Genomic DNA, 24,012 nt, shown 5'->3' with positions numbered 1-24,012 from the left:
AAGCACGAGGTTCAAACACATATCACCTTCCTGTCTCTTGCAGAACAGGAGAACAATTCAAAAAAAAAGAGCCTCCCAATTTAGAATTTAGAAGCACAAAATGATATAGCTATGCTTAGTAAGGTGGGTAACCTGAAGTGGCTGAGCAAATACAAACGTACTTTTCAAGTAGACAGCTATTTGAAGTTACAACTGCCAAAACATCTTAGGGAGATATTTACGTGAGCGAGATTCGAACAGCTTGACACAATGGTCAGATATGGGAGATTCCATTCTATAACCTACAATGAAAGTCTCTGCGTTTATGGAGCGGCAGAGGAAGAAGCCCTGGCTCACATCCTGTTTGATTGTTGCTTGTATAAGGGGGTGATTGACAGGTACCTTGGTCCATATACCAAACGAAGAACCCATTGAGATCCTCATATCAAAACAACTTACCTTAGGTGCAGCCAGAACGGGAAAATAGCATTAAACACAACACATGACTTAAACAAAATGTTTGGGTTGAGATCTGCATTCGTGGGACTGATTGGGGTAGATTGTAAGGGTGACATCGAAATATAATTGTGTCATTTTATTCCATTTTATATATTTATGTATTAAATTATATTGCATCTTATGTTATAACTATTGCATTTTACCTTACTCTTATTTTAAATTGTTTGTATAAAATTTTATTGGTTATATGTGTTTGAATCCTGTGCTTTGCTATAGTCTATAGGCCAGTGGTGGGTTTCCAATTTTTTTTTACTACCGGTTCGATCTCTTGCTTGCATGGAAGCATGTGGGTGGGTGGGTGGAATAGGCAATAAAGCTATCATATCATGTTCTTCTTTAGAAGAATGACTTTCACCAGATGACCCAGAGTCTTCCAAAATCCTTAAACACAACATGTATTCATTCACACACACACACACACACAGAGAGAGAGAGAGAGAGAGAGAGAGAGAGAGAGAGAGGGAGGGAGGGAGGGAGAGATTTTTCTCACATTGGGTATAAAGAGTTCCACACCACAATTTTTAGGCACTTTTTATTGTCAAAAATTGTTTGTCTTTTTATATATAAACCATTTCAATATCTTTCAACAATAATATCGCTGTTTGCTCGATCGTTTGCATAGGATATGTCACCATACAAAACAAAAAAATAAGGAGAGGGAAGGAAAAAGAGAAGTTTGAAGGGAAGCAGCAAAACAGCAACCAATATGCTTGAGTTTCTGTAGGGTATTTTTTTTTCAGGATTAAACATTTGAAGCCTTACAAAAAAAATATGTACATCATCTATTTACAATTCAGAGGAACGCTTAAAAAAACCTATAACAAACTTTTTTTTTCAAATTTCTCAAGTCTATGGAAAATCTGTTTCCTAAAAAATTTCTACCATATACCACAAAAATAAATAAAAAGATGCAAACACTAGTTTTGAACAAAGTTTTGCTGTGAGCTTTTTTCTTTTTTCTTTTTTTGGCATGTCAGTTTAACCCTTTGGTTTGACAGCATGGTATTACAGTTTAATAACTGTGATCCAAAAAGTCCCATCTACACCCATGTGATGACTTTTGAGAGCTGTACAAGTTACAACCTGCTGTGTGATCACTCCCTGCGCCATAGCTATGCCTAAAAGAAGGAATCCTATTCCTTAGACTGAACTTGGGAACAAGGAGTGGATCAGCTCTCAAAATCTTTCAATCTTATGAGATTATAGCTGCAATTCCAACCCAAGTGAGAATGTCCAACTGAACTCAAGAAGACTTGAGTCAAGATAGACAAGACAAGAGATAGCGCTTAGACTTATATACCGCTTCACAGGGCTTTATAGCCCTCTCTAAGAGGTTTACAAAGTCAGCATCTTGCCCCCAACAAGCTGGGTCCTCATTTTACCGATGTTGGAAGGATGGAAGGCTGAGTCAACCATGAGCCGGTGAGAATCGAACAGCTGGCAGTTGGCAGAATCAGCCTGCAATGCTGAATTGTAATCACCTTCGCTACCACAAATAGAAAGATTGGGCTACACCAGAGTTAACAAATTAGCAGCCTGAAGTCATGTTCACTACTGTTCTGTTCATAGGAGACATTAAGCCAGAACCAAAGAGCTACATTCACACAACTCGTGTAATCTATTTGGTTTTGACTCAGCCATTCTGTTTTATAATATGGTTGGGAATCTTCCACTAACACAGGCTGAGTGTTCTTCTGTTGTCTTCTGATCTGGAACAGCTTGTTAATCAAACATCAGGAAGGGAAAAAATTAGTTTATAAGCAGCCACGATCCTAAGGATCCTCTCACAGGATCCACCTGAATGGCTTATTTATGATCCAAATCCTTAAACTATATTGTGCAGTCGGACCTTCTCCCTTTCCACTCTTCATCCTATACTAGGATCCAAACCAAACGTTTAGGCCAACATAGGGTAAAGCTTCAAATTTGAGGATTTTTCACTCTTTCTGAAGATATCTGAACAAAATACCAAATGGTTATGATGTAAGAGTCATGCAGGTTAGTGCTAACTTTTTCCTACGAAATATAGGATTTTTGGCTCTTCGTCACGAAGGTTGAAGCAATGTGACTCAACCGGCTTGGACAATACTCCATGTCAAATAACTTTGAACTTCAAAACATCTTCTAGAATGAAATTTGGGTGGGTTATTATTATTTTTCTTTTAAAGAGAAGCACAGGGCTTCCTCAGCAGAAGTAGAGGCAGGGTAAAAAAAAAAATACAATACATCCCTCTCTACCTTGTGGATTTTGTCCAAAGAAAAGAAACACAATTATCCACTCAAAATGTTCAATGTTGCCAAATGTGCAACTCAAAACTTAGAAAGCAGCCATTCTGATTGTCCTTTCTCAAAACACGCTGTGTATATATATATTTAGAGCCTTACTCCTTCGAAGGCTACTCTGTTATGCACAGTCTCCACGGATAATACTCGTTGGCCAAATTGACCCAGACTGCATGGTAAAAAGATAATTTTTAAAAGACAACAACAAAAATACAGCTATGAGGGATTTCTTATCCTATCTACACACTTTACTCGGAGGGAAGGCTAGTTAGCTCACGGTTCTAGACCATCATGTCAGTTGTTGTCGGCTGAATATAACAACAAAACCCAAAAACTAATTAAAAGAAAATACTGCTTGCCATGATTGGTGGCTGGCTTACAGATCCTAGCTTGTTATGTCAGGATAGCTTATTCCTGGACTCTGTTAGTGTTTCACTTCTGAATTTTAACAAAGAAAAAGAAACTAGGCACCGTCCCATTAAGTCAGTGTTATTTTGCTGGACTGCAGGATGGATTGAGGCTTGCTCAATGCTTGTTCGACAAACCACAATTCAGAACAAATCCTAAACCTTATGCAATAGATGAACATAGTCAGTATAAGGAAGCCAAATAAGTATCCATTTAAGATTTGATTTGTAAATCCCGGCTACCGAATAATTCTGTTTGCTCTTATTGGTTCAGATAAAAGTAAATTGGATGGGAAATAGGCCTGTGGAACGCCGTGGGACTTAGGTTCTGAGAAATCCCAGGTATGTCGGGGTGGGCTTCAAAACTTTAAGCAACGGGGACTCTGCCCAGTCACTGGGTGGGCGTGGCCTAGACAGCCTCCTGCACCGCAGAGGGGGGGCATTTTTGCCTTCCCCAGGCCCCAGAAGCTTTCCTCAAGCCTCTGGGAGGGCAAAAACTGCTTCGCCCGGGCTCCAGAGAACCTAAAAACGGGCCCATTTTGGCCTTCCAGAACTTCCTGGAGGCCCATTTTCCCTCTCCCTGAGCCTCCACGCAGGCCCAGCATTTAGCTAGCATCCAAAATGGGCCGTGTGAGGACTCCTGGAGGGGCGAGGCCAGCCAGAGGTGGGATTTGGAGGTTCTCCGAATTGGCCATAACATTAGTTATGGGTTCTCCCGAATCTGGGCCAACCCGTAGCAGCCCACCCCTGCGGGTATGACAGGAAGCACATATTGGATTCTGTCCCTCTGAAGTCCAAAGGACCAGGAAGTGCTGGATGAGCCAAACCTGTTCACTCCTTCTTTGCTCCATGAAGAAATGAACAGATTTATTTCTCAATAAATACATTGATGGATTTTCTCACCTAATTGGTAACTCGCAGCTAAGAACAAGGGCTTGAGATTAAATCTCCAGTCAGCTGGCAGCAGTTTCCTTTCCTACCGCTGAAAAGGTTAGCAATAGCCTGTGAATCTAATGCTGTATTTAGATTAGCATGAAAGATACCATTTCACTTATGCATTGAAATCAACAGATTTGTTTTGAAGCAAGAGAATAGGTAATTTCATTGCCCTTGAAAAGATTAGTCCAACTGTACAGGACTTCCATTCCATGTGTTCCAATGCTCGCATTCTTTCGTACTAAATGTGGTTTGTCCAGAGGTGGCATTCAGCTGGTTCTCTCCAGTTAGGGTGAACCGGTAGCGGTGGCTGCGGCAGGCTCCACCCACCTGTCCCAACATAATGCATGAGCCCTGCACGTGCACAGAAAGCAGTACGCACGCGCAAACAAGATGCGCAAGAGCAAAGTGAGCGAGCGAGGCATGCTCACATTTGCGTACCGGCAGGGAAGGTAAGTGAATCCCACCTTGGGGTTTGTCTCACCATCTTGGTGCTGTTCCTGATCCACTGTTGGGTGTCCCTACAGGCATTTTTTCCAGCTTTCATAGGCTTTTTGGGAACAGTAGGGAGGGGGAATCTAGACAAAAGGGTCTCGGCAGAATAAAATGAAGAGGCTTCAAGGAAGAGTAATGGCAGAGCTGTCCAGAGCTCCCAGGTATAAGCTGCACAAAGCTGGCAACCTCTAGAGCAGGGGTGTCAAACTTGATTTCATTGAGGGCCACATCAGGATTGTGTCAGATCTCGAGGGGACGGAGGAGGCATGGCCAGGGTGGGGATGGCCAGCTCAATGTCACTCATTTTCGGGGCACCCACGGTGGCCCAAGCGCTCTGCCAACAGAAATGGGCTCCCGAGCTCTGTTTTCAGCTATGAGGGCCTCTTACAACCCTCTGCCAGTGAAAATGGGGCTCAGGAGGGATGCATGTGGCCCTCCCGAGCTCCATTTTTGCTGGCAGAGGCACCGTGGGCCGGTCCTTCTAGGGGTCCTTCTAGCCCCCCCCCCAAGCTATTTCTAGGGTGGCCCTATGGGCCAGAGGTAAGCACCCTGCAGGCCAGATCTGACATTCCTACTCTAGAAGGCAACCAAGAGTCGGAGGTCTCCGCCACCTAGTGGTCATCTGGATTTCTGCAGGTCAGATCTGGTCACCTTGGAATTGAATCCCTTGGCCCATTTTTTAGCTAAAAGGCATTTTGCCATGTCAGCTCTTCCTTTGGCGTTACAACGCATTTGCACAGCGGTGATGTTTTCATTTTAATTACACCTTCTTCCTCTTAAAATTACAGTACTTTTTTATGTTGTGAAAAGCTGAGTCTCCAGTTCCAGCTATGTACCTTACAAAGAGGAACGCCCAGACAATTTCAACATTTGTCTGACTGGACAACATTTGGGACTACGCTTCCTTTTTGTTAACAAGACGCAGCAAAGTCTCATCCCTATTTTCAGGCCCCCCTTCAGGCTGATTAGCTTTCTTTTCTATTTTTCCCAACCTCGGTGCAATTCAAAGTACTTTCAAAGGTCTCTGACACACTGAATCAGGGTGAGCAAAATTCGCAAGATATTACACTAGTGTTTCACCAGCTTAGCGTTCTGATATTCCAAAATCACATTCTAAATCCTTCTTTTTAAAGCAGGACTAAGTTTAGCTTATAGTAAAAGGTTTAACATTAGTCTTAGAGCCTCTTGTTATTTAAAGCTTCTGACAGTTGCTGAATAGCTGGCGTTGTGGAAAACGGTTGTCCTCTTACACCACCGGGGGGCGGGGGGGGGAAAATATGGATTCTAAACTTTAAAAGACTCTGTGGATCTTTATGAACGCATATGCTGAATATTAGACATGCCAAACTGAACTGTTCCTAGTGCAGAGGCTTGGCACTTATCTTAACCGATTTGTAGAAAATGCCTTTTGTGATTTAAAAAAAAAACATTAAGAGCTGATTTGCATATTTACAAAATCTTTGTCGTGGTAGACATGCAACATATGGAACATTTTTGTTCTATGGCTATTTATGAATTTCATCTCTATATATTTCATCTCCACAGAAAAAAATATATATAAAATATAACAAGTATTTTAAAAAAAACAAAAACCATCCAGTACAGTTTTGACAGAAAGTAAAATGCAAGGTTGTTCTCTGGATTCATTTGGCTGTCAGTTCATATTAAATTATTTTTTAAAAAAAACACCGTCTGATTAAAAGTGTTTTGGTCAGGCTTATAAAATTACAGATAATGCAGATTTTAAAATGTAATACTTAGATTTAGTACTTAGATGCTTCTTGTGTATTTTGGAAACATGAGTGAAGCATATTTATGCAATGTATTTTTATCTGCCTTACATCCATTCACTGCCAAGGATTATAATTACAATTTGTGCAAAACTAGTGCACAAAATCCCCAGAGAATCAGAATCTCAAAAGGATGAATCTTCCGTTGTCTTTTTGGGTTCATGGACAAAAAAGAGCCAGTTGGTCAGAGGGCCATGTGCCCATGTCATCCATGGTTTCCAGGATCAGAAGCTGGAGACCCAGTGAGACAATCTCCTCTTCCTACTCCCCTCCTTTTGAGCAGATGAGTACAACAGGAATGAGAGTCCTTGAACCAGAATGTAGAGCTTCTTGTGGCCGAAAAAAACCAGGATCTGAAAGCTAACCACTGAAAGTGTTGACAGTCCTGGCTTCTGTGGCCGCAGCAAACCACGGCTGCGGGGTCAAATGGCCTTCTTTTCTCTTTCTTTCTTTCTACTCTCCCAGAGCAAGAGGGGCAAGGAGAGTAGAAAGAAGCAGTGAAGCACCGCAGCTTATTCTTTTAATCTCATTTTAATTCTGGCAACGTTTTTATGATTGACACTGATGTGTGGAGCCGCACAGCCGTTGGCTGAGAACTGTGGCTTGGAGACCCATGGTGCTGCTCTGCCATGGAGCGACCGAGGGGCCACATGATCAAATTGGAGAGCCCCTTTTGGCTTACCCGCAACCCCCCAACCACCCACCCGACCCCCATCTGCAAAAAGAAACAACGTCATGACAGACAGCCCTGAGATGAAACCTGTAGGACTAAGTCCAAGATACAAAGAGTAAAGTCACAGGGCGTTAAAGCAGTCATACAATCCATGTCTCTCTGGACTGTGTCTTCCCTGTTTTCTCATAAATATACAAAATATACATTTCCAGTTTCTTCTAGCCTCATTATTATTATTATTATTATTTTTCTGCTTCTAAAAAGGAAGAGTTCGTACGCAGGCAAACCCTTAGCTATTTCTAATGGAAGGGGGAGGGTACTTGGGTCGCCCGCACGTTGCATAGGTGCCCACTGCCTCGTGAAGACGCAGCTCAGTTCTGGTGGCGCTTCATGTGCAGGGCCAGGTGATCGGAGCGCGAGAAGCTGCGGCTGCAGACGGCGCACTGGAAGGGCTTGGCGCCCGTGTGCTTCCGATAGTGGCGGGTTAACTCGTCCGAGCGAGCAAATCTCCAGTCACATCCTTCCCAAGTGCATTTGTATGGCTTCTCTCCTGAAAACATCCAAAAAGGCAGAGAAAAGTCAGTCAATATTCCTTGGTTCGACAGACAATATTTAAAAAAAAAAACAATTCACACTTTCATAGGAGAATTTCTTTGGATTAATCCTTGCTCCCCAAGAGCATGGTGGCTCGCATGGTTAGGACGCTGGGTTGGAGGTTAGCAAGCCCACATTCGAAACCTGAGGTTTGAGTTCCCTTACTTTGCTCCCGCTCCTAATGGGAACAAGAAAGGAGCTCCCAACTGGGCATGGTTGGAATGTCAGTTAGCAAGCCCGGGTTCACGACCCAAGATTTGAGCTCCCTTCCTTTGCTCCAGCTCCTAGTAGGGACAAGAAAGGAGCCCCCGACATGGTTGGAATGTCAGTTAGCAAGCCCATGTTCGAGATCCAGGAGCTACTGTGGGGAAGGATTGAGCTCTTGTCCTTCACTCCAGCTCCTGCTGGGGACGTGAAAAGAGCCCCCAACTGGGCATCCCCAGGGCAATGGTGATATCACTGGTTAATCTGGTCAACCTTGGTGCTTCCAACACAAGTACTATGCTATTACTCCTTTATATCCTTTTCTTCTGGCTGCAAGAAAGATCTTATACAGCACAGCATTCAAAAATACAACACCCAACAGGGACTGTGTAAATCTCAGTTGATCTACTACACTAAGTTACAGTTGGTGAACTAAGCCACAATTGATTAGGTTCACATAACACATGAAGCCAATAACCAAGATTTACAAACTTTGGAGCCACATTGTGTTAAGCCAAACTGCATCGTGGTTGAGCACATTCTACATACCTGCCTCATTGTATGTATCATGTAGGGCTGCCCAAAACCCCTTCTGATGGTGTTTCCCCAGAACAGAAGTTACAATAGCAGAGTTTTTAACTACACCAGGGGTATCCAAACTTGGGAACTTTAAGACTTGTGGACTTCAACTCCCAGAATTCCCCAGCCAGCCATGGCTGGGGAATTCTGGGAGTTGAAGTCCACAAGTCTTAAAGTTCCCAAGTTTGGACACCCCTGAACTACACTGTTTGAGAAAGCATCACCAACTTCCAGACCACCATATTAATGGCAAAGAGGAGTTACCCCACATGCTTTTCCTACACAGCCTGAAATCTCTGACATTCGGTATGAGAAACCAGAATAAAGGAGACCTGGAGATCTAGACCATTTAAGGATCCCGAAGAACCTTCTTTAGCATTTCTGCTCCCCTTCAGACCTCCAGTTACTGTGTGTTCTATGGTCACAAAGTTGAGGTATCAGATTCATGAGCAAATGCAGATACCAGCAAACATCTCTTAGAAGGCCGGAAATACTGAGATGGATCCTTAAGGTTCTCCTCTTTACACACTACTTCTTGTGAGAACACAACTGTCCAGTTGGGGTACTGTTGGGGCATCAGTCTTTTATTTGGTAGCTTTTAGATTCATCAACAAATCCTATAGATATTTGTTTCCCACCAATGACCAAACACAATAGATTTTTATCAGAAAATCAATAAAACATGGATTAATGGGTACAGCAGAAAGAAATCACACTTATGGACTCACTATATGTTCTCCTAGCAAATGCAGGCTCCAGCTACAACACATGCAGTAGCAGCCATTTCAGAAGATGTCTACCAAACAAAGCTTTACTCTCCATGTTGATCGTTATATGGAGACACAAAGGATATTCTACCCTTTCCATCCAGATTTTCTTCAATGCTACAAACATCAAGCAAATGTGTAAAATTCAACTAAGAACAAAAAGATCTAAGGAGGCAGGACTCAAAGGGTGAACAGACACAGAATCTCACGTAATATTAACAAGAAAAGACATCCAGCAAAGGAGAGAATGTAAACAGAACAGGTCACAACCTCACTAAAACTGGTTGTGACTAAGTCCCCTAGTTAAAACAAGTTAAAACAGAGGAAACGTCCAGTCCATACAAAGCAACAGGGCTTTAACCAGTTATAATGTCAGTTTGTCTCATTGGTTCTTATCAACAATGGGATCAGGATGGGGGCTTCTGGGTTTGTCATCTTCTGCCAGCTGCACCCCTCTTTGCATCTGATCAAAGAAGCAAAGGGACCATGATGGAACCAGGGACCAGGAGTTTCAGATGAGGGTCTATCTATCACATCCCATTTTCAGGACCTTCGTGCAACTTCAACCTGTTCAATATCTGGAAGAAACCAGCCTGGAACACTACTATGCCTCCTCAAAAGCCCAGGACAAAAGACAGGTCCTTCTGCCATGATTGTCTAGGGTGGAGGTGTCAAACTTAATTTCATTGAGGGCCGCATCAGGGTTGTGTTTGACTTCGGAGGGGGCAGGGGGGCATGGCCAGCTTGACATCACTCCAGGGGTGAGTTCTGGCAGGCACTACTGCCGGTTTGCTCGTGTGCGTGCGCACATGCACAGTGCAATTAAATTAAAATTGTTCTGCGCATGCACACAATTGAAAAACAAGACGATAGCGCCTACAGTGCCGCCTGGAGAACCAGTTCAGGGGTGTGGCAGCCCTGGGTCACTGCCAGTTCCAGTGACCCAGGCCGCCAAACCACTACCGGTTCAGCTGATCCAGTCCAAACTGGTAGGCACCCACCACTGCATCACATGTGTCAGGGGTGCCTGTTATGGCCCGAGCACTCTGCCAGGGAAAACAGGATCCTGATCTCCGTTTTCAGCTGCAACAGACTCCTGCAACCCTCTGGCAGCAAAAACAGAGCTTGGGAAGGAAGCACATGGCTCTTGCAAGTTCCGTCTTTGGCTGTGACTGCCTCCTGCAACCCTCTATCAGTGAAAATGGAGCTCAGGAGGGCCGCACGCAGCCCTCTGGGGCTCCATTTTCACTACACAGAGGCACCATGGGCCAGATCTAAACATCCCGTGAGCTGGATCCAGCCCATGGGCCTTGTGTTTGACACCCCTGGTCTTGGGAGATTCTCAGTCATCCAGGTCATGGTTGTCCCAAAGGGACTTTTTCAAAAGGCAACTGGATTCATACAGTCATGCCATGATTCTGCCATGATTCATAGTCATTTCCCATCAAACAAGCCAAGAATACGTGAGGGCACATTGCAATCCCAACCCCCAGAGTAAAAACAACAACAACAACAACACAGTTTCTCCTTATTCCTCAAAGATAGGAGCAAACAACTATGCTTTTCAAATTATTATTATTTTCTCCACACACATGCGATCGCTTGCATTTAAAGCCAGCTGCATGAGATCGTTTGCATTTAATGCCGGCACTTCTGGAAACCGTTGACACGACTAATTTATCAAGCATTAGGCTCATTTGCAAAATTTAGGCCCCAATTGCATCAGGCTGCTAGCACGTTTCTCCAGCCCAACCGGGTCCAAGATGATGAACACCTGAAATTATCTGTGGCTTCAATTGGCGCATGAGATACTTAACACCTTGGAAATTTTGACCACAGATTTATGTAACTGCCCAATATAGATTTAATTGCATGGCTTTACACCGGCCGTTTGGAACATACTGTCACAGATAGCTAAATATATGGGTATTTAATTTAGCAGCCTAAGTGGGGTATTTTTAAACATACCTATAAAATTCATAACTATGTTTGTTGAAATGATGGAAGGGTATTCATAGAAACCAGAGGCAGGGAGTGATATATCTGCTGTGGAGAACGAAGGGCGCTGTTCTGTGGGACTCGAAAAAAAATGTTATTTATGTGGCCAAACTTCATTCACGTAAATCTATGCTCACAGGTCATTTCCACAGTTTACGAAGTGCATTATCACAAAACCTGGACACACCCAAAAACTCTTTTATCAGTTGTAACTGCTAACTGGAGCTGTTAGAGGCCTCTGAACTTGGACTTAGTTCTCAGGAGAAAAAAAAATGTATGAGGAGGTAAATCTTTCTAAGCTACACCAGCATGTAGGAAGTTTGCAAGAACAATTTCCTTGTAACTGAAGAACTTGGAGAAAAGGGAAAAGAAAAAAAGGCTAAATTAGGACCTGGCATAATGCTTGCTTTCCAGGCACAGGATTGCTGGTCATCTCACAACTTACAAGCATTTCAGTATTTGAGAGGTTCCTATAAAGAAGAGGGAGTCAATCTATTTTCCAAAGCACCAGAAGGCAAAACAAGAAACAAGGGATGGAAACTAATCAAGGAGAGAAGCAACCTGGAACTAAGGAGAAACTTCCTAACAAGTGAGAACAATTAACCAGTAGAACAGAAGTTGCCTTCAGTAGTAGTGGGTGCTCCATCACGGGAGGCTTTTTAAGAAGAGACTAGACAGTCATTTGTCTGAAACGCTACAGAGTCTCCTGCTTCAGCAGAGGGTTGGATTAGAAGACCTTCAAGGTCCCTTCCAGCTCTATTCTGCTTGAAAATCTACCATCCCCAGGTTAAAACTGCAGACACAGTGCAGGATTAATGCCCCCACCACAGAGTTCAATGTACACAAAACCTTTTGTAACACACCCACATCACTCAGCCGCATTATGTAGTACAAACAGAAAAATAAGCTTTTCGTATACAGGCAGGATTTCTCTGAACGGTTCATTTTATAGCAGGAACAACCAACCTAGTGGGTTGTTAAGTGCCTTATGGCATTTACAAAAGGAGAAAAGGTGGAGAAGAAAGGGGGCTTCAAGGAATGTCCCAAAGGCGCTTTTCCAAAAGGCATCTGGACTTTCATGGTTTGTTTGTTTGTTTTTTCCTTTGAAAATGTTTTGCTCCTCATCGAAGAAGCTTCTTCTGTTCTAAATTGAAAAAGCATCTTGGATAAAAAGCAAAATGTTTCAAAGGGGGGGAGGGAAACCCCAAAGAAAGTCCAGTTGCTTTTTGGAAAAGGACCTTTGGGACAACCGTGACCTGGATGATTGACCATCTCCATGGATGCTTCAGGGAATGAAAATGGATAAATGCAATGATATTATAACCAGGAGCAACCTGGCATTTTCTCAGTAGTAAAGCCCATTCTCTTTCTACATCCCCATAAGCCAACTGGATAGAGAACAATCCTGGAGAACATAGAAGAGAGACTAACGGAGTTGGAAGGGACCTTGGAGGTCTTCTTGTCCAATCCCCTGCTCGACCAGGAGACCCTTTGCCCATGATGGGTTAGTTCCACTGCACATGTCCACGTGCCTCCCACTGGCCAGCTGATTTTGGGGTCTCTGCTGGGAGACACGCATGCATGCGCGGGGTGGGGGGAAACCAGTTTTGTTTCCAGGAAGCTTCAGGGAGGCCTGCTGGCACCATAACAGGAGTTGCATGCACATGCGTGGGGGATGGCGCACACATGCGTGGGGGTGGTGCACACATGCACATGGGGCAGGACCTGCGAAGGGTCATTGCATTGTGGGTGTTGGCATGCACACATGCTTTAGGTACCGAAGGGGAAAAAGTTCGCCATTACTGCCCTATGCCATTTCAGACAAGTGACTGTCCAGTCTCTTCTTAAAAGACCCAGGCGCCCACAACTTCTGAATGCAAGTTTTCTCACTGTTAGGAAATTTCTAACTAATTTTCTAGAAGCAGTTTGTGCAACCCTTGTTGAAAAAGGTCTGGCAGAGATATGGCTGACTCAGACCCCCTTCTCTAGGGTCACAATTCATCCTGGTTTCCTAAAGCTTTGGAAGAAGGTGTGATAGGATCAGCCAAACAGCAAAAAAAGCCACCAGCATCTTGGAGAGCGACCACATCCGCTCGAAACACGGCTGGCCACCTTTATAGCTCTGCATCTAAAAGGAACTTACATTGTTCCATGAAAGGGAGTTGTCGGCCAACCGCACAAAAATCTGCCCATTTGAATGGATTTGTTAATTCAGTTGCGGATGCGTGCCAAAAAACCCACACTACCCTTCACCTTCAAGTCAGGAGGATTTACTGTACAGTGCCTACCTTTCTAGGAGAAAGGTTTCCTAAAACCCGGGACAGTAAAATGCAGCTTTTCCATGGAGAGTTGGAAAGAAATCTTCTCTAATATAGAGTAGAGTAGAGTAGAGTAGAGTAGAGTAGAGTAGAGTAGAGTAGAGTAGAGTAGAGAATAATAATAATAATAATAATAATAATAATAATAATAATAATAATAATAATAATAATAATAATAATAATAATAATAGAGTAAGAATAAGAATAGAGTAGAGTAGAGTAGAATAGAGTAAGAATAGAATAAGAATAAAATAGAATAGAATAAGAATAGAGTAGAGTAGAGTAAGAATAAGAATAGGGTAGAGTAGAGTAGAGTAGAGTAAGAACAAGAATAAGAATAGAGTAGAGTAGAGCAAGAATATAATAGAATAGAATAAGAATAATAGAATAGAATTAGAATAGAATAGAATTCTTTATTGGCCAAGTATGATTGGACACACAAGGAATCTGTCTTTGGTGCATATGCTCTCAGTGTACATAAAAGGAAAGATACATTCGTCACGAATCATAAGGTACAACACTTAATGATAGTCATAGGGTACAAGTAAACAATCAAATCATACTAGGAAACAATCAATATAAATCATAAGGATACAAGCAACAAACTTACAGTCCTGCAGTCATAAGTGGGAGGAGATGGATGATAGGAACGATGAGAAGATTAATAGTAATAGTAATGCAGACTTAGTGAATAGTTTGACAGTGTTGAGGGAATTATTTGTTTAGCAGAGTGATGGCGTTCAGGGAAAAATACGTGCTTTTGTCTAGTTGTTCTAGGATTTTCTCATTTTCTCGTTTTAGAGCTAAAGAGGAGAATTGTCCTGTCTCCTGGTTGAGATATATTCTTAAGGGGAAATTTCAGCTGAATTAAGAACTGAGTAAATCCAAATATTGCATGCCACCACCCACTAACCCTAAGAATACACCTTTATCTTTGTTTTCCTCCTGTTTTCAGTTTCTACTCCTTCCTAGCAAAGGATGAAGGTTTTCAGGATGAAATCTGCATAATGTTTTGGCTGATGGAGAATAACATAACTAGTCTGTTGAAGTTTCTTTTCCTTAAGAAAGGAGAATAATCCTCAAATATTGAATATTTAAGAGTTTTAACAGGAGGAAATGAAGTAACATGCCTATTTTTCTGCATGGATAATGGAATTCTTCTCTCCTTGCTCTTCTGCTCTCCAAATTACCTTCTCACTGCATTTTTTTAAATGTCCCACCCCCAACTTTTCATGCAGGTTTTAACATTTGCAAGATTTGCAATAAAATGTATACATTTTCCCAGAGAGGGAGAGGAAAGTCTTTATAACTTTATAATAAAATGTTGTTTGACCTTCGGTACTGGAAACTCTTTTTTTTTTTTTTTAAGACACAGCCAAAAGCTGTACGAAAAAAACAAAACAGCGGACATTTCCCAAGATATGACTATAGAACAAGATGTACCAACTAAGCTCCCCTTCTCCAAAATCAAATATAAAAAGTAGATCCCCCAATTCTTAATCAAGCTGCCACCATGTTCTATATAAGTGTAATTTTGGTCTCTCAAAATTACACTTTACATGAAGGCAATTTTGCTTTCATTTCTGCTCTAACACATGCCGGTGAAACATGGACACTAACCTCATAACTGATACAAAAGCTACAAGTGGCACAAAGAGCCATGGGAAGATACATTCTCGGCCTCACAAGACAAGATAGAAAGAGCTGCACATGGATTAGAGAACAAATGAAAAATATACGATATTATCAAGAGAATAAAAGAATGGAAATGGAAATGGGCTGCATGCATAACAAGAAGAACTAATGGTAGGTGGACCCAGGCAGTTACAGAATGGATCCCATTTGATCAAAAGCACCCATGAAACAGATCTAAAACAAGATGGATCTACGACATCAACAAGTATTCTGGGCCCAATTGGCAAATTGACGGTGAATAGACAATGGCTAGAGTGATGGTGGTTGTAGTGGTGGTGAATTTTGCTTGCTCTGCCTTTCATCTAAGACCGCCTCCACCTATCTTGGACTACTATTCCCATCATCCCCCTAGTACCAAATTCCTTTAGAGAAGCAGGGATAACGCTCATGAGGATTTTCTTAAAAGGAACTTCAGCACGACCGCTTTAACCGAAGGGCAGAAACAAAACCTTTTGAGATGAAGCAGAAAACGTATCTTGTTTGTATCTTTCTTGTGTTTCCACATATTTTTCCTGTCATTTGGTTCAGAAAAATATTTGGCACGAGTTCCAACACAAGAACTGTTTCAAAAGTTATTTTAAAGCTCATTTCCCTTGATTCACGATGCCGAGCTTTGCAAGGCAGAGGAACTCCCCGATCAAACGACGTTTATTTGCTCAAAAAGCCACGAGACACTGAATTCTTTATTCTGTTTCTAGGAGCTGCAAGAGTGGCTTAACTTTAACCGTTTGCACGAAATACAGAAGCTGCAAAGTTTTCGGAAAATAGTTGACTCCCCTCCAGAAATTGAAAAATGAGGATTGAGAGGTCGCGAAACCCAAGAATGCAACTGGCCATTAAATGCAACGCGCTGGAACATGATGTCTCGCGTTCAAACAGATACTGCACTGTAAAAGGATTACTGAAAACTTCTGAGGAGCACGAGAGCAGGACGCTTCGGAGTTTGTTAAAATGTCAACACTGTTCAAATAAAACAGCATGGAGGAAGCTGGTACCGAGTCCTGGCGAAACAGCAAGACTTCAGTGCTTTCTTCCCGCGCCAGAAATATTATACACATCACTTCTGGGAAAACAGAACTGCTTTCCTTTTAAGTTCTGTTTCAACAGAAACTTAAGTTTTTTTTCATAACATTAATTGGATTTCTGCATCATCTTCGTCCAATCTCACCGATTTCAAATATTTGGTTAGGCTTGAGTCAATCAATGAATGTATTTCCAAGTCCTTTGACATCGCTCGTAATGCATCCCCACTTGCAAGTTGATTTATTTTTATTTTCAAAACCAACGCTTCGAGAAAGCATGTGGAATACATTTAGGAATCACTTTTGGTGGAAGACCAACATTTTGTTTGGAAGCAGTTGAGAACAAAGCCCGAACCGAAAAAGATAAGAAAAGGAAACTGGGAGGAAGAAAAAATAAGCTAGCTTTAACTGTCTTCTACTTATTAAGCAAATACTGAAGTTACTAATAACACGGCTCTTTTCTTTTTTGAATTGTATCCTTGGACGAAGATTTGCAGAAGACTTTGCCTTGCGTGCAGGTTTTCCTTCGCCAAACATTATCCAGCCCATAAATATCCCCTTGGTGCTGTGATACTGACCATGCTCAGTTTCAGCTCCTGCACCATGCCAAGGGAGACTAAAAATACGTTACATGCTTTGCCCTATAATTATACCATAATTTCGGCTAGGATGTTGTTTTATCAACAATGGATGTTGTCATGGGAGCTAGAAATCTCCAATTAAAAAAAGAAAGCTCCTCGCACCGAAATTCCAGTTTGATTATGATTGAGGGGATCTGCATAGTTCTGACCCCTCTACACAGGGAGTGAGGTGGGTGGGGAGACGAGAAAGGTTCGTAGGAGTGGTTGACATGTGGGGCCATTTTTCAAAAAAAGTTTACATGAATGAAAACCGGGGCAGCCGAGAACCTGCTTCAAAGGTCGGCAGACACCGGATCTCACCGAGGGCTAAGGAAACAGTCACTGCAATTGGGTTTTTGGCATATTCAGGATGGGCCTCCCCATCCCAGAAAAAAATAAATCACGCTTTACCAGAGGTGGGGGGGCTCACATATGGCCAGCCGCAAACAAACCACTTTACGGCTTAACGTCATGCATGAATGGGGAACAAGAAAAGCAGAGATCGGCTCCAAGTATGAATAGAACTCCTGGGCAGATTCTGGTCTCAGCCAGGGTGGGGAGGGGGGAGGGGAGGGGGGGCAGAGCCTGGCTGGCCCTCCTGAGACTCAGAAGGGAAGTGGAGTTTCTTCCTGGAAGAGAGACCCTCAAGGAACACCCAATCAAGACTAGGCCCTTCTTCGAAATCTTGCCACAAGGAAACTTTTCCTCCTCTTTGAAATGAGGTCCATTTCACAAAATCTTGTAGCGAGACTTACTAATTACTTACTTACTTTACTCACTCACTCATGCCTCTTGCCATCAGAGGAACCTGCTCAGCTCAAGGCTGTGAACTCACCAAGGGAGAGAAAAGGTCCAGGGAGAGCCAGAATTTTCTAGCCAATATCCTTCAAGGATGTGAGACCACCAGGATAAGCAATGGTTGGGCACCCTGGGAAGTTTAGCCTGCAGGCTTAGGAACGATCCCATCTTGGTTAAAATCTGAAAGAAGCCATTTCAGAGGCAGGATCCATTAAATAAGACCTGTTTATCTATTTAAAACACTAAGTCAAGTAGGTTTTTATTGTCATTTCAAAATATACATTAGTGAAATGAAACAACTTCCCCAGGACCAAGGTGCCACATCAGAAAACATAGATAAAAAGAAAAAGAGCGGAATACAGAACTACATATAGCTCTTAATCTAAGAACTTAGAGAGTGTTGAGGAGTCTGATGGCTTGTGGAAAGAAACTGTTACACAGTCAGTTTGTGCGGGCACGGATGCTTCTGTACCTTTTTCCAGATGGCAGGAGTAAAGAGTGCGTATGAGGGGGGGGGTGTCAGCCATACACATACACACACACACACACACACACACATCACATCACACAGAGAGCGAGGGAGGGAGAGATTCGTAGTTCTCTGTGTATGACCACAATAGAACCTACATTTTTTGTAGCTGTGAGACATTTATTAAGAGGGAGGGAGAAAGAAAGGGAGGGAGGGGAAATAGAAGAGGGAGGGAGGGAGAGACAGAGGGAGAGCTGCAAATTCAATCTGACAATTGAATTCGGCCCAAAAACCCCTTACTTGAACTTCACTCCTGCACCTGAAGCCCTGCTTAAATGATCTCTCAAGAGAACAAACACCCGTCAGCTTTGCTGATCTGGAGCAAAAAAAGATTCTGAAAATCTATAACAGGGGTGTCAGAAAAGCAATGCATCAGTCATTGGGAGAGACACGTTTCTGGGACATGCAGCCCACCTTGCTCTTGGAAGAGGGAGCATTTCTACAGCAACTGTGATTTCTACAAAATGGGAGTCCGCTTGCCTTCAAGGCACACTCTTCCAGCAGGGCCACACTGTTATGCGGCGCTAGGGATTCGAACCGCTGAACTGCTGACCTTTTTGATGGACAAGCTCAGAGTCTTAGCCACTGATCCTTTTAGGGTTACAATACTAAGTTACATCTATAAAGAACGCTTGCTGGAACTGGGTATGTCTAGTTTGATCAAAAGTAGGACTAGGGGAGACATGATAGCAGAGTTCCAATATCTCAGGGGCTGCCACAAAGAAGAGGGAGTCAAGCTGTTCTCCAAAGCACCCAAGAATAGGACAAGAAGCAATGGGTGGAAGCTAAACAAGGAGAGAAGCAACTTAGAACTAAGGAGAAATTGTTCCAGTGAGAACAATTAATATGTGGAACAATTTGCCTCCAGAAGTTGTGAATGCCCCAACACTGGAAGGTTTTAAGAAGATATTGGACAACCATTTGTCTGAAATCCTATAGGGTTTCCTGCCTAAGCAGGGTGTTGGACTAGAAGACCCTTCCAACCCTGTTTATTCTATTCTCTTCCATTCCATTCCATTCCCTACTCCTCTCTACCCTACAAGGTTTGAAGAAATTGCTTCTGGATTTAATCTGAGTGGACACATTCAGAAGAGAGAGACGCCCCCTTAAGATGGGTTCCAACACAAGCCTGAAAGCTTGGAAAAAATAAACTTTTGGTCCCCGTGACCGACTCAGATTGGATCCTGCAACATTATCCTGGGACACCTATATTTGCCCTCATTCACAAATCACTTCGGGCGTCTCAACCACTAAACCCTCCAACACCTTCTTCACAAGAAGAACGCAAGTCCAGATTTACCCAACATGAGCAAGTAAAAAGGAGAAAGAGCTAAGGAAAATATCTATGCTCTAAATCGGGTGCATCAAACTCGATTTCATTGAGGGCTGCATCAGAGTTGTGTTTGAACTTGGAGGGATGGGTTGGGGTGTGGCCAGGGTGGGCGTGACCAACTCGATGTCACTCATGTTGGGGGCGCCTGTGGTGGCCAGAGCGGTCTGCCAGTGAAAAGGGGCTTCCAAGCTCCATTTCGGGCTGCGATGGCCTCCTGCAGCCATGTCCCAGTGAAAACAGCTGGGGGTGTGTGTGCACACAGCCCTCCTGAGCTCTGTTTTTGCTGGCAGAGGCACCACGGGTCAGTGCGGTTTCTACAGTGGCCCCACAAGCCAGATCTAAGCACCCTGTGGGCCGGATTTGGCCCACAGGCCTTGAGTTTGACACCCCTGCTCCCAATTGTGGTTTAGAGATAGAAACCTACACAGGGCATTGAGCCATTTTCTTTTGATAACGGAGATCATATGAACTATTAACCAGAGACGTTCCTGTCTCTATCACCGGCAAGGTTATTAGAGGACATGCAGCCTACAGATGTAGGTACTAAACAAGGGAGAAGGTCTTATCTTGAAGCTCCTGGCTAGAATGTCAGTCTTGCTCAATCCAGCAGCCAGCCCTGCAGGGTTTTTTTGCAACTTTGAAACAGGCTGTCCTCGTGTGGAGAATGGCCAAGCTGACAAATCCTGGAAGTTAAGTGACGCGGAGTTAAACTGTTAATAGGCACCAGGCATAAGACATAAGGAGGAAGCACTTTTATCAGGACCATCTGGTAAAGCCACTTTCACACCCATAAAAGCAAATAAAAACATTTACTACAGTTATTTGGCAATGAAAAAGGGAAAGGCGAAACATGAGTGGATCAGGGAGCTTATTTCCACTTCCTCCTCTCCACTGGAAGGATTAGGAATGAAGCTACGAGCAGCGGCAGCACAGGGCCAGATGCAAACGTAGTCTACATTTACAATGTAGGAGCATTATTTGTGCATTGCCCCCAACAATCTGGGCCCTCATTTTACCGACCTCAGAAGTATGAATCAACCTTGAGCCTCATCAGGATCAAACTCCAGGCTGAGGGGAGAATTTGCCTGCAATACTACACTTTAACCACTGATCCACCAGGGCTCCAGGACATGACAGGAAGTCCTCAGGAGCTCCAGGATATGAGAGGAGGTCCCAAAAAACCTCCAGGACATGACAGGATGTCCTCAGGACCTCCAGGACATGAGAGGAGGTCCCAAAAAACCTCCAGGACATGACAGGATGTCCTCAGGACCTCCAGGACATGAGAGGAGGTCCCAAAAAACCTCCAGGATATGACAGGATGTCCTCAGGACCTCCAGGACATGAGAGGAGGTCCCAAAAACCTCCAGGACATGACATAAAGTTCTCAGGACCTCCAGGACATGAGAGGAAGTCCCAAAAACCTCCAGGACATGACTGAATGTCCTCAGACCTCCAGGACATGAGAGGAGGTCTCCTGGACCTTGGTAGCAAAGGCTTTTTGGTTCCAGCAATGCAGGCCTTGGATCCTACAAGCCAATGAAAAGTCATTTCTTGCTGTATTTAGCACTGAACCATCTGTGATTCCTGGAGAAGTCCCACTGAAAGAGACAAGTCTGTGTTTTTTTAAGGATCTGTCACAAATCCACACTATCTGTCCTGCTTATTACGAGCTCAGATAGCTTCTTCTATTTGGGAAATGGTTCCACCACATACCACTTTTGGACTTCAGGTTCTAAAGATGGTCCTTCCAGATTGAGAGCTACCCCTGAGCTCCTTTTTAGAGTTGTGGGCTGCCACAGGGCTCACAAAACGTATGCAGAGATTTAACAGGCAAGATGCTGATGTTCAAAGGCTTGACGCTTGTGTCCCAAAGGTGCTTTTCCAAAAGGCAAATGGACTTTCGTGGGATTTTTTTTCCCCTTTGAAAACGTTTCGCTTCTCATCCAAGAAGCTTCTTCGGTTGTTTTGGATGAGAAGCAAAATCTTTTCAAAGAAAAAAAACAACCCAAGAAAGTCCAGTTGACTTTTAAAAAAAAACATCTTTGGGACAGCCCTGACTTGGCTGATTGAGAATCTCTATAGATACTTAGTGCTAAAGCTGAACTGTGGACTCAGGCTGCAATCAAGAAACACATTGAATTAACACAACAGGTCTCATAAAGAGACAACAGCAGTCCACTGGGAGGCATCATTAGCCATGCAGGAGGGCAGGAGGGCTCCTTAATCAGCTCATGCTTTAAGTCTAATTTAAGGGGGTTATTGTGTGTGGTCCGGCTAAGAGACTACAAAACAACTCAGTTCAGCCTGGGGAAAAAATAATCTAGTTTTTACCTGTAAGTTCTGTCATGGTTCTTTCTCATTTCTTTGTCTAACGAAGACCTAACAAGTCAAGCCAGTTGAACATTAATCCAATTCTGTCTTTTAAGACTCGGTCTTTGGAATGGCCAGACTATTCTGACCACTTTTTTCATGTCTTCAGTTTAACTGAGATTTGAGTCTGGCAAAAGGTACTGAAGTTTAAAGATTCCACTGATTATTTCATATCCTTTGGCTGAAACTGCAATGTAACAACCCCAAAAAACATCGAAGGAACACTTGTTTTCAAACATGAGCTCGGGAAATATAAGTTCCCATTGCCAAAGTAAGCAAAACTTGGAAAAGGTGAGCTGCAATGCCAGAGCCAGATGTATGCACCGCAGCATCTTTCAGAAGTGGTTCTGTTTACAGCGAAGAATCGTCTTCCTTATCGGACATCAAATATTGTGAACTGAAGCTTACTTTAATCCCTCTGAGGCAGTAAGGGACATTCTTCCAGGAGATATATTGGGCACTTAATTAAAAAACAAGATTTTGTCAGTTGTAAGAACTGAAAAATGTTTCAGAGCTGGCACAATCGCCTCTATGGGAAGCCAACAACAGCAATGGTTAACTACTGAATTCTTGGAAGCCATTTCAACCCCAAGACAGAAAGGGATTGGCAATACCTCCTGCTCCATTGCAAGGCACTCAAGAGACTAAGAAAATCATCTAGGAGATGGAGATATAGAGAATCTGGATTCTGACACACAAGTAATGATACATATGTACAGTTACGGGCACAACAAACACCCAGACATGTATAAATGGGTGTAAAGGAAAGAAACAGAATTTGCACTCATGTCAGAAGCACTGAGGCACTTCCGGGTTGAAAGGATTAGCCGGTGGCATCACCATTGCACTGGGGATGCCCAGTTGGGGGCTCTTTTCCCCAGCAGGAGCTGGAGTGAAGGACAAGAGCTCAAACCCGCCCCACAACAGCTCCTGGGTCTCGAAAGTGGGGTTGCTAAGTAAGGATTTTTTAGCTCTCTTTTCTAAGATTAGCTATGGCTCAGAGGTTCCCCCAAAGATTTCCCCGTTCCTGCCTCTAGGGGGGAGGTGCTCATCTCCGTTTCAAAGCCGAAGAGCCAGTGCTGTCCAAAGACGTCTCCATGGACATACGGCCAGCATGACTAAACACCGAGGGTGCACAGAAAGCTGTTACCTTCCCACCAAAGGTGGTTCTTATTTTTCCACTTGCATTTTTACGTGCTTTTAAATGGCTAGGTTGGCAGAAGCTGGGACAAGTCACGGGAGCTCACTCCATTACGGCATTACCATTGGCATTAGGGATTCAAACAGCTAAACTCCTGACCCTTCTGATCGGCAAGCTCAGCGTCTTTCGAACTGCTAGGTTGGCAGAAGCTGGGACAAGTAACAGGAGCTCACTCCATTATGCGGCGCTAGGGATTCAAACCGCTGAACTGCCAACCTTTCTGATCAACAAGCTCAGTGTCTTAGTCACTGAGCTACTGCATCCCTCTTTCTATCTTGGTTGCTTTGCTGAATTTATCACCATGGCTAGTCATAGTTTATATTTGCTTCCAGAATGCACCTGCTGTTGTGATTCATTTAACTTAAGGGTGTACCTAACAGCAAGTCTTTTCCTAGAGGAAATTTTACTTCTTTCTCTGTAGGTAAACAAATGTGCACAAGTTGATTGTCAAGTGCCAGGGAAATCAGGGGATTCAGGCAGTTCAAATGAATATAAAGATTTATTGCAACCTTAAGCTCTCTGCAAGAATCTGACCTACTAACAGTCAAGGGAAATGAGGGGGAATAAAAAGGCATTCAAGGTAGGCTGAATGCTTTCGAACAGCTAGGTTGGCAGAAGCTGGGACAAGTAACGGGAGCTCACTCTGTTATGTGGTGCTAGGGATTTGAACCGCTGAACTGCCAACCTTCTAATCAACAAGTCAGCGCCTTAGCCACTGAGCCACCGCCAAAAGGTGATAGCCCCCCTCCAAAAATCAATACTGATGCATTGATCAGAAAGACTTTATCTCATGCAGCTTAATCCAAAACCATTGACAACAGCTTTAAGAGTGGTTTACATCTCATTTCAAGGAATGCCATATCTCTTGGAAGTACACAATGCTTCACTTCTCATATAGT

At 43.3% G+C, this 24,012-nt stretch overlaps 1 protein-coding gene across 1 annotated transcript in view; it reads right to left on the bottom strand.

Annotated features, from left to right (window-relative positions):
- Nucleotides 1-1,016: 1,016 nt before the first annotated feature.
- Nucleotides 1,017-24,012, bottom strand: part of KLF5 (KLF transcription factor 5) — a 36,415-nt gene continuing 13,419 nt past the window's right edge. The window contains exon 4 of the mRNA XM_081949375.1: nucleotides 1,017-7,632. Within this exon, the coding sequence (XP_081805501.1) occupies nucleotides 7,454-7,632 (179 nt within the window). The 3' untranslated portion in view covers nucleotides 1,017-7,453. The remainder of the gene's footprint in view (nucleotides 7,633-24,012) is intronic.

This window comes from Natrix helvetica (genome assembly GCF_964273705.1).
Source record: "Natrix helvetica genome assembly, chromosome: 3".
NCBI lineage: Eukaryota > Metazoa > Chordata > Lepidosauria > Squamata > Natricidae > Natrix > Natrix helvetica.
Note: the sequence above shows the minus strand (reverse complement) of the source record. Positions and strands in the feature narration are given on the sequence as shown.